Here is an 11,727-nt window from a genome sequence, read left to right as displayed (position 1 = left end):
ATTGTCCTGGCCTATGAGCGGTGAGCATTCGATCCTGATAGTGAATTACAAAGCCTGACGTTCAGATTGAATTATAGTAGCTCTGGCCGGTGACAGTAGTATTTGAAGGACCTGCAGCTACAGGACCTGTGTGAAGGACCTGTTTGAAAGACTTGCAGTTATAGGACCTGTTGATTAATAAGTGTTGGTCACAGGTGCCGGGCGGGAGTTTGTCAGCGTTGCTGCGCAGTAAGTGGGGGCCTCTGAAGGAGAACGAGTCTACCATGGCGCGGTACACCAAACAGATCTTGGAAGGTCTCAAGTATCTCCATGACCAGAAAATTGTCCACAGGGACATAAAAGGCAAGTCTCTTATCGTTTAAATTTACAATTGTACCTTAAATGAATAAAAATATGCTTACCGTGAGCTGTTATCTGTACAGGAATATTCTTAGCTCGTATTCTCACACTGACTCAAAATGAATGTTATTTACGAGCTTGTGTGGGCTTTAATGATCATCACGATCTTACAATAAAGAAGATAATTACCATCAGGTGACAACGTGCTTGTCAACACCTACACTGGAGTTGTGAAAATATCCGACTTCGGCACGAGCAAGCGTCTGGGAGGCGTGTACCAGTCGACGGAGACGTTCGCAGGCACCCTGCAGTACATGGCCCCTGAGGTTATCGACAAGGGGGCCAGGGGATACGGCGCGCCTGTGAGTTCTTTGAGTGCATCGCCATCATATCGTTACTGAACTGCTCATATTCTCTGGTCTTCGAATAAACTTGTTTAAAGTAACCAATTCTGCCATCCTATAGCACTGTCTGAACTGCACTATTAAAGGGCACATATTGCACCTGTGCTTATGACAGGCGTGTAAGCTTCAGCAGAATCCACGCAACGTGTAGAATGTAATGGCTCGTGACAATTTTTGCCTCATAAAAGAACCCTTATTTACTTCTATGTTGTTGTATTTATGCAGAAAATTCTTATCGGATGATGTCAGTTAAGAATGTATGCGTGTGTGGTGCAGGCAGACATCTGGTCGCTAGGGTGCACTGTGGTCGAGATGGCGACAGGCAAGCCTCCCTTCAACCAACTCGGGTCTCCGCAAGCCGCCATGTTCAAGGTAAACCTGAAACCTTTATCCTCGATTTGTTATGTTCAAGGTAAACCTTGAACCTTATCCTTGATTTGTTATGTTCAAGATAAACCTTAAACCTTATCCTTGATTTGTTATCCAATTTGGTGTTCAACTCATTAAATGATTTTCGCTCATCTCTTTTGTTTAAGCCCTGGTTAATTTTGAAAATCTATCCTAAGGCGTGATGAACGTTTTATTATCTTCGAAAATGTTTCAATTTGTAGGCTCTCTTTTATATATTTCCAATATCATTTTGCGGTTTTATGTTAGTTTGTCATAACGAACGTTGTCGATGATCATTTTGGAGGTTATTTTTTGAAATGATATGACAACTAATTATTAATCAAGCACTCCTCGCTGATAACGAAAGCTGTCCCTCTGCTTTCTTGTTATTGTGATCGAACTTATGCTACTAAACTAGAACTAAGCTACGTGCTCAGAAGGCGAGAAACATTTGATTCGTAAGCAAGTTCAAAGTAACCCTGATATTCGTGGGCAGGTGGGCATGTTCAAAGTACACCCTGATATTCGTGNTTGCCGTAACGCTTCCAAAAAGAGAACCTTATTCACGTGCCAAATCAAATGCCACTCGGCAGACTACCTGACAAAACGATAAGTAATGAATACCGGTATCTTGAACCTGAACGTAACGTAAATTTGGTGGAGTAGATCACTCCGATTCACCCAACTTTAAAAGATATGAGACGATAGGAAACAACGTCTCTCTCTCTATAATATAAAATATATCTCTCTAAAAAATCCCTATTTAATCAACCCGACCCTGACAAGTGGACCACGGCAGCACAGCTGCTCGAGGACCCTTTCATTACTGAGTAAGTGATGGACCCGGCCTTGACAAGTGGACCACGGCAGCACAGCTGCTCGAGGACCCTTTCATTACTAATTTCTAAATCAAGGCAAAGTGTCGGGTTCATCTAGCATTCTAGCTATTAATGATAATAATTAAGGAATCAAGTGAGGTACTATATTTCATTTTATTCATGAGTCTATAGAGGATTGAACGACTGCCACAATTCGTATATTATTTAATTATTGACAGTCCTAAAAAGTAACAGAAATGTAAGAGGATTCAGAGGTAACTAGCGTGAACATTTGGCAACAAACTTTTGAATAACTTCGCTGGTGAATTGAAGATGTTCATTCACTACAAATCTGAGATTGGCTGAGTTAGACTCGCAGTAACAAATTATATGTTGGCATTTTTTCTCGCATTAAGGGCGTGTTGCTTGCTTTTCTAATGAATAACGAAAACGGGTACATTATTTCAATCCCCGGGGAGATTGATTACGAGAAAGACATTTTTTTGAGTTTCTAGTGTCATGAATTTTTTTGAGTTCATCTGTTTAGTACCTTTTTCATCTATGCATTGTATTCCGATCTTAGTGTAACTTGATGTTTTCTTCAACCACAGTTTGGGCAGCAAGAAAAAAATGGGTCGCTTGACCACCCAGCAGGAGTTCAACAGGAGCATTTCCGTGCCTGTTGACCGCCTGCCTGCGCGACAACAACAACAGCTGGACAAATGTCGTCTGCCGTCCTCGCCTGACGACAGGTAAGGCGACAACTATCGTGTAATGTCGTCTTGACACTCGCAATGCTCTTGTTCTTTGAGTTCTCTGTGCTCTGAGTTCTCTGTTCTTTGAGTTCTCTGTGTGTTGAAGCCTGACATTGTTCTTGACTGACTAATTGCATTGACCAAGATATTTTTGGGGTGAGTTGTGTGCGGTTACACGGACACCTGTGATGGATGATGTGCGCATAACATTAATTTGATGCTTTATTGATGGGAGATTTTGCTTGCGCAGCGATACAGGTGGCGGGTCGCCGTGCATCCTCAAGTCCTCTGGGGGCAGCGGGGGAAGCCGTGGGGAAAGCAACACTCTCACCGCCATACACCCTCCCGCCACTGCGTCCCCAGTCTCACCTTTCTCTCCTCTCTCATATACTGGGTAAACCTTCATCCCCAGCCTCACCATTCTCTCTCATATACTGGGTAAACTTTCATCCCCAGCCTCACCCTTCTCTCTCATATACTGGGTAAACCTTCATCCCAGCCTCACCCTTCTCTCTCATATACTGGGTAAACCTTCATCTCCAGTCTCACTCTTCTCTCTCATATACTGGGTAAACCTTCATCCCCAGCCTCACCCTTCTCTCTCATATACTGGGTAAACCTTCATCCCCAGCCTCACCCTTCTCTCTCATATACTGGGTAAACCTTCATCCCCAGCCTCACCCTTCTCTCTCATATACTGGGTAAACCTTCATCCCCAGCCTCACCCTTCTCTCTCATATACTGGGTAAACCTTCATCCCCAGTCAATCCCTACTCTCTCATATACTGGGTAAGCCTCCAGAGCAGAGATTATCGCATACCAATAAAGATTGATGTGACACCAGTCGTTCATAGTTAAGCCTGCATTTACACTCTGATAAGAACAACCTCCTCGGATAAGGAGAATCACATCGGATAAAAATATTTAGAACATAAGAATTAGAGCATGGGCAAGCCTGCATCATTACTACACCTCAGATCATATGAACGTCGTATTCAATCCCTGCACAATGCTTTCCAAGTCAGCCTATTAAGTGCTCTTTTATTTCAATTCTATAGGCCATTATTAATTTTAAATCAGTCAAATTTAAGACAAAGGAACAAACGTGATCGCGATCCTCGCCAAGAATGTAAGTGTCTATCGAGACTGATTTGTTCCTGCTCAGTCAGGGGATGAGTGTGGAGACGGACGACTTCTCAGGGCGCCGCCCCTCCATCAGCAACGTCCTCACCCCCGACGTGGACACCGCGGGCCGCACAACAAACGTAAGTTCCTGAGCGTCTCCTTGTGAGTTACGGTCTACCTTCAAACTGCAACCTTTACTGCCCCACTGCCCGTCTCATGAATAACTTTTAAAATTCGTTCAAATAACACGCCTATCAATATTTTCCTTCACCTATGTTTGCTCATAAATGAAACTTTAGTTGTGTGTTATATTTGTAATTTTCGTGTACGTGTTGCTTATTATGCGACAACATTCGATACATTTTCTTAAACCCACACTTGGAGGCAGACTGGATCAACGCACAGGGTTACACTGTAATGGCACAACAGTGTATCCCAATATAAAATTTTCATTATTATAGTATGTTTAGAAATACGACTTCTTGATACAGAAATCTAATTTGCAGGATCAAGACGGTTTCTATCTGCTGAAGAAAGACTCGGAGCGCCGCATGACTTTGTCTCAAATTTTGGACAAAGACCACAAGCTGCTGATATCGTCTTGGCTGGACCGCGCACAAGAAGACTTCGGGACTCAGACTTTCCCCCTCCAGGAGGTCAGTTACCTCATCGAACTTGAATTATTCCCGCATGTATTACGTGAAGTGTAGCGAATATAAGTACTATAATGGTACGTGGGGAAACGTCATTACCATTCATCATATGAAATAATTTTAACGAAGAAATATCTTTTGAATATTGTCGAACAATATGTATATAAAAGTGTTTGGTGGTGGGGAAATATTTGTATTTTCATAATAAATAGAACAAAATGAAGTCTCTTTAGCTACTCTTCTCTTGTTTATATGAAATAAAATAGGTACGCTCATCAAAGGGAAGTTGTTACGGTGTTTTCCTGTTTGCCATTAAAGAAACTATCTATTCTGCCATTGAATTTGTCTATTTTCCATTATTTTTCTAGATTTTATTCCATTATTTTCATTTGCAGAACATTTGATAATTAGTCTGATGAAACACCGTACAATATAGAGATTATATTCAGTAATATCGAAGTGAAATTATTTTCAGAGCCATTTGGAAGAACTGATGGGGGGACTGCAAGCTAACATCGGCAGCTTGCAGAGAGGACCTGTGTTTAAAGCTCTGTCGTCCGTACGGTCGAAGATTGAAAGTCCGTCCTTCAAAGACACCACGGACTACATCCAACACGCCCTCTACACCTTCCCTCACGCCGTCTGTACTATAAGCTCTTACAATATTCTAGATACATGTTTTAAGCGCTAGTAAACCTACTACTGCTGCTGCTACCTACAATATTACATCTCACAGCGCTACATCTGAGCTTTGTGGCGCACCTTCAATAAAATCTTTATTGCTTTATTTCTGCATACCTCCATCAACATAGTCGCTAGAGTTATACTGTTGATGTTGCAGGTGTGCGGAGTGCTGCGAAGACACAACATCAAACCTCACTGGATGTTTGCTTTTGATGACGTCGTGCGCGGCGCAGTGCACACCGCCATGAACATCCTGCAACCTGGTGAGTCCACTGTGTCATTCCTTGCTGGTGCGTAACTTGTGTTCTCGTATATGTGATGTGTTGTGTTGGGATGTGTTGTGATAATACTCACTACTGTGCTCGTGATCTGTTGTGTTATGTTAACTGCTGTGTATGTGCTGTGTTATGTTTGGTTGATATTACACCCCTGGTGCTTGCGAGTATCGTGTAGTGTTACTTGCGTCGACGACCACGAGTGTGTGGAAGGCATCTCATTATGAAATAAATTTTAAAATGGCTAAGTCACCAGATGGGAAGTATTGTTTATGCAGTCTCACTATTTGTGTGCACTATAACTCTTATCCATATTCTTGTCCACTCTTTTTATTCTCAGGCATGGACATGCTGGTTGCGGGTGAGAGTGACAGCTGTGAGGGTGAGCGTGTTGAGGGTGACGGGGGAGGTGTGTGCGACCACAGCCCCACGCCTGGCATGTCAACCGTCAACAGCGGCAAATCAACAACCGCTGGTGGCAGCGCCACTGAAATGCTGCACCACCAAAGCAACCTCTGCATGCAGCTACACCACCAGCTCCACACCACGCGACAGCAGAACGCCTCGTCAGTCTTTATTTTAGGAGCCGCGTTCTTTCATCAGCACATTTCGATAAAAGATGCGGTAGATTATTTATTTCTCTCTATTTCTGACAGTTTTGGACGATTTTCAAGGAGGAATAATATTCTATTTAAATGTTAGATATTTTATTCTTTCTTGAAGGTTACTACACGAGCAAAACGAAGTTGAGCAACGATACCAGAGCCTTCTGAAGCAACTCCTGCAGGAGCGGCAGCAGCAGGTGCAGCTTCTCCAGCAGCAGCTGCAGGCTACAGGCTCCACGTCTCTGCTGCTCACCCCCAACACCGCTTCAGTGCAGGTGCTCAGAGCGCTCCCCTCGTGGCAGGACTTATTGATCCATACGCACGCCGCGCTGAAAAGAATGTCAGGTTTATTAAACTTTTGCTCAGAAAGCCTACTTAAATACGAGGCAACAAGTTTTTTATTATAGATGATGACGATTAGTATCAGCTTTTTTACGAATCTTCTTATCCGGTTATCGCACCTAAAATGAGCTAAAAATACGGCTGGATTAGCTAATATATGGACTACGTATCACCTACGACGTAATGTTCGTAACGAGTTCAACTCGATGCTCTTGTGATATTTGAAAGCTGCTAGTCTTTGAAGAAGTCCTCGTCCTCTCAGTTATGAGACCTACTCCCGCAATAATATGGTGGCCTGGTTGGTTCATTGATGCAGCAATATATTGTGCAGCTTGTTACTGGTGACGTGAGCAGCGGCGGCAGCAGCGGCGTGTGGACAACTACACGCAGCAGCAGAGGCGCTGAGCCTGACGCGGCGCTGGTGCACTGGCTGCAGCTCAACGCCGTCCCCCCGCCTGCCATCGACAGGGTGCGTGGCGCTAACTTATGTGTTCTATTTAGTACCTGCGCGTTGACTCGACGGGATTGATAATAACCGTGCTTTGAAAAATCCCGCATCATGTCATCTTGCCATTTTATTGCTACTATCCTGAATTTTGTTTCCAGTTGACAATTTCGAAACCAAGGAACGTTCTTCTAAGAATTCCCCGTCCCGATTAATTAAAAGTTAGCATCTAGTTTCCAGCTTGAAAGTCGAAGCTATTTTCACTTTTAATTTCACTATTGACCCTTGCCCGTCTTGAAATGGCCCAGCTCACGCCAGAATAAAATTTCCAGGGTAGGTTATCCGGACACTACAAGTATCGTAGATAGGTACGTGCCCGCACAGCACCTATATATTTGTGGTGGCAGGCTTGTCAAACACAGACTTGGGTGAATATGGGTTAAATAATTGTGAGCTTATTTGACACTGACAGAACTGTTGGGCTAGGTGAGAGAGTATTCAAAATCTTGATCTATTAAGAAAGGCGACGATTTGGGCAGCAATAAAATGACGAATGTGTCTCTATAAATGAGTATAACTTTTCATTCTGAGAAAACAAATAATTTTCTACAATCTTGGCCATTCTCGATTTTTATAACTATTGAGCAATACTAACAGAAAGCTCACTACGTATGAAAAGAACGTGTGTCGTAAAATATTTCATTGACTTAAATTATAAAAAAGAAATTATTTCCCCAGATCGTGGCAGAAGAAATGTCAGCAGAAGATTTGATCTATCACGCTTCAAGGGAGGACTTGGCCCGAATGCGCCTCAGGTCGGACTAGTTATTTTTCATTTTTAGTTTATGATCTTCAATCTGATTGACTACGGACAATTTTCTATGTTGGTTGTGGTTGTTTTATTTTTAATCTGCAAACATGACCACTGGAATATTTCTGTGTGAATGAGTTGAATAGTTTTAACATAATGCTAAGTTTTTGAAGGTTTTACTTTGCATTTACGCAGATTTCATTGCAGCTCGTACATTCGATCGTCAAAATGACGTTTCATGTTCAGTATAGCCTATCATCTCATGACGTTGGAATTATTACGCATTTTTTAACGGGCTAGGATCTTAAAGCAGCTTTACATTAATATCCAATTGTCTTTGCATGTTCCGTAGTCTTGGCACTGAGATGCGTTTGTGGAGAAGCATAGAGAACCATCGCCGTAGCGGGGCTGCTATCCCACAACCGCCGCCGGTGCCCCTGCCCACTATTATCGAACCTCCCTCCGAAAGCACCGTCAACGGAACAGCGCACGATAATTACATTTCTCCTAGCATCCCTTGTACTACGTTCAACGAGGAAAGGAACGGGCCAGTAGAAGAGGTCCATGAGTCATTTCATGGCTCGGTGAGCTCTGAAGTTTCGACCAAACTACATGAATCATCAGCAGCTTTCAGCAACTCTGTTATTGAAGAACTGAATAAAAGTGGGCAGAGTTCTGTGAGTGGAAGCACCGTGTCAGTGGACGCCGTTGCACGCGCCACGCACGGAGTTAGTAAGAGCGTGAGTCTCCCTCGTGTGCCGCTGGCTACTAATTTTAATCTTCTCGAAGCTCGTCGTGCTCGGTCGTACCAACCGTGCCCGTTTGTCTACCCGACCCCCAACCCCGATGGCCTCCTGGCTCTATCAAAGTCCCAGTCTGCGTCTGTGGTTGCATCAGATACTAATCGAAATTGTCACTTGATTTCGATCACGAAAAGTAGTTCCGGTGGAGGAATTTATTCGCGCAATGTGAGAAATGAATTCACTATGAACATCAATGATCGAAATGGAATGATCCTCAACAACGGTGGCGAGGAGGTACACTCTAGTATTGACTCGTTGGACAACAAACTTGATGTTAGCGATGCGCTCAATTGTGCGGACACGAGCGTTGGTGGCATTAACCATAGTAATGATGATGACAGTGATCTCACCATCACCAACAGCAGTGACAATAAAACCGTTGATGACAATGTAAACATTTGTATAGGCGCTGTAAGTCCGTGCAAGAGTTCTACCAAAAATAATTCTTCTGCATCAAGCACTTCGTCATCTAGCAAGAGTCTCGCGAGGAACAGCAAAATGGTTTCCATGGATAAAAAAGTCTTGGTTAAAGAAAAGTCTCCCAGTGACGCTCGACACAAAAGTGCAAGAGCCTCATCTAGTTTGCCTCCCAGATTTATGCGCGGCAAAAAGCCTGCCTGAATCTTTTATATGCGTTTAAAATGAACAGGACTTCTTGCTATAGCGCTTCCTTTGTGCTCTCTATGGCCAAATCTACGCTATTTCGATATATTTTAACCCTTAAACTCGCCTTCTTGTGCTTCCATTACTTGAGAGGCTTTTTTTCATTATGATTTGGTCGCCTGATTTTTGCACATTTTACATGCAACCAAGCACATATTCATAAAGCCGTTATTGGTGTCCCGTAGAATGAGTTCGGGCATGGTTGTGACGTTCACATACGCTCTGCATCTTCAAGATTCGCTGTATTACGACCAACTTCAATGTTTCCAATAGAAATTTCGGTCACACGAAAATTCTTCCTCTCAGTCTAGTGATTTACACTTCTTCTATGGTGCTCCAGCTGATGGTGTTGTGTGCCTCCGGCTGATGGTGTTGTGTGCCTCCAGCTGATGGTGTTGTGAACGTCTGCTCAGTAGCTTCCAGAATTACTTTAATTTGCTTTTAATTAGAGTTACTCTTTTTGTTTATTAAGTTTTAATAAGTACGTAATATAAGTACGTAATGCATCGTAAAAAATCGTAAAGAATTTTATCAGAGTATTATCATGAGGCTCTCGAAAGCTGCAATACATAAAAGTTTTCTACTCTATTTAATGTTAAGGGATTTCCCATCGAGTGCAGTGCCAGTGTTAGTCCGCTATTCGGCGTCGAAGTTAAAATCGTCTTTTGAAGTATCTTGCTTTGTGAGTTGAGAGAGCGATACTCGCAACGCTGCCTACTTAATGATCATGATTACTATGCTCCCATTCCCCCACGGCATTGGCACATCATCAAGACCTTCGTTTGTAGTGCGAGGTAATTACATTTAGCATTTTTGGCTAAGAGATTTGAAAGAGACAAGACAGGAAGTTTTACGCTACTTGTGCCCTGCGGGGCATGGATCCACCAAAATGTTGGATCGCCTGCATTAAGCGCCACCTCATTTCGAGGTTTGCTCCCCCTTTTTTTGTTTTCAAAGAAGTTCCATAACGTCGAATAAGTGAAAATAATAATCATGTAATGTTCTATTTTTGTTCAAAACCTTATACGGAACGAAGCCGACTGAAGCTCTTTACCAAACCAGTGCCTTACTCTCCCCAAACTTGAACTATATGATTTTTATTCTATTTTAATCATGTTATCGTGTCTTTCGCATAGACTCGTAAACCACAGGAGGTTGTTGTTCTTCTAAGGTTGGGAAATGTTCTTTAGCTTTCAATTCCTGCCAAGGTTACAGTAAAACTATGCACTTATTGTGTGACTGTTAGCTGTTGTGCTCCCGTTCCAATTGTTAGTGCAGTCGAGACGCCTGTATTGTGCAATAATAAGTTTATCTTGTGATGCTTACCCAAGTGCCATATTCGCTGTTTTGCAAGCTTTTAAGCTATGCGTCCTTACTTAATTTAAGCGCACAATGAATTAGACGCATAACGCTCCAATTGATAGCCGTTTCAAATGTTCGCATATTTTATCCGTTTCGTTAGGAAAATTCCATTTCATGGACGTCCGTTTCTTATGGTTGTGCGCATAGTATGCCAGACATGGTTGATTGTTAATTATGTCAATAGCTCAAACTATTCGTGAAGCAGGGTTGGATCGTGCCTTATTAACCTATTAATGCCGAGAATTATTTCTGAATTTTTTTTTGTCTTTTCCTGTGAAAATATCACTTGTGACGGTAATAAATAAAAATTGTGTGTATTCATTTTTCGTTGCATGTGAAAAATTATAGTTTAGTTTCATTAGGAACCCGGCTAAATATTTCATGATCTAAATAACTTTAGAAGTATTATTTTACGTAATAGCATACACCATATTAGAAGGACTCGCTCTATCGATAAAATTCTGCATCTAACTCATAAAAAATATTTTTTTAGATCAAATTACTCGCTGTGATCGGCGCAGCAGAAGCAAACGTTGCCAGAACATGTACAAGATGTGTATCAAACCTACGCATCCACTTGCATATTTATTTGATCTTACAATTTTATTATGTGTATCAAACCTACGCATCCACTTGCATATTTATTTGATCTTACAATTTTATTATGAATCTATTTTCCCGCTGGTTCCAAATGGAACCGCTCGGCATCAATGGGTTAAGGTAAAATGTGAAGCTCAGAAAATGTTGTGCGATTTTATCAGCACATCCGTGATGTAGGTGCATATTGTTCAGCAATTAGTTCTGCATGTTCAATTGTTTCATTCGGTCTTTTGAATGAATTTGTTACAAAACCATGTTAGTGAATCAGAATATAACAAATATTTATATACGGAAACCGTCAAACTGACAGATTTGTCTCTAACCCCAATGAAGGAAATTTACCGGGATAAGTATAATTTGATTACAATACGTAACAGATTGTCAAGGCCTTTTCGTACGTGTAAGCATCTTTGTTTTTAGTAGCGTGGCGTTTAAACGGGGAAGCGGCTCGAGTGATGAGTACGATCTGAGTAAGAGTACGCGTGTCTCGAATGCGTACAAATATTTCGTTGATAGAAAATATGTGGTGTCAAATAAATTGGATTGTTAATAAATGCTTTATTGAATTGAATTTACTTTGACCAAGTAACCTCGACAGTGGGCGCACAATAAAAGATTCATGTATATCAACAGCCGTAAATGTTGTCGTTGAA

The 11,727-nt window shown here is 42.0% G+C and overlaps 1 protein-coding gene across 1 annotated transcript; it reads left to right on the top strand.

Annotated features, from left to right (window-relative positions):
- Nucleotides 1-108: 108 nt before the first annotated feature.
- Nucleotides 109-10,345, top strand: LOC108669933 (mitogen-activated protein kinase kinase kinase 5-like). The gene is made up of 16 exons (XM_018157376.2): nucleotides 109-342; nucleotides 535-701; nucleotides 1,020-1,115; nucleotides 1,630-1,674; nucleotides 1,920-1,963; nucleotides 2,563-2,703; nucleotides 2,957-3,100; nucleotides 3,872-3,971; nucleotides 4,338-4,487; nucleotides 4,960-5,124; nucleotides 5,326-5,431; nucleotides 5,784-6,009; nucleotides 6,167-6,323; nucleotides 6,722-6,859; nucleotides 7,574-7,650; nucleotides 7,999-10,345. The coding sequence occupies exons 1-16, from the start codon at nucleotides 264-266 to the stop codon at nucleotides 9,068-9,070; spliced, it is 2,907 nt and encodes a 968-aa protein (XP_018012865.2). The 5' UTR covers nucleotides 109-263; the 3' UTR covers nucleotides 9,071-10,345.
- Nucleotides 10,346-11,727: the final 1,382 nt, after the last annotated feature.

Source organism: Hyalella azteca, unplaced genomic scaffold (assembly GCF_000764305.2).
Source record: "Hyalella azteca isolate HAZT.00-mixed unplaced genomic scaffold, Hazt_2.0.2 contig14481, whole genome shotgun sequence".
Taxonomy (NCBI): Eukaryota; Metazoa; Arthropoda; class Malacostraca; order Amphipoda; family Hyalellidae; genus Hyalella; species Hyalella azteca.
The sequence above is the reverse complement of the archived record's forward strand: the minus strand, read 5'-3'. Positions and strand labels throughout refer to the sequence as shown.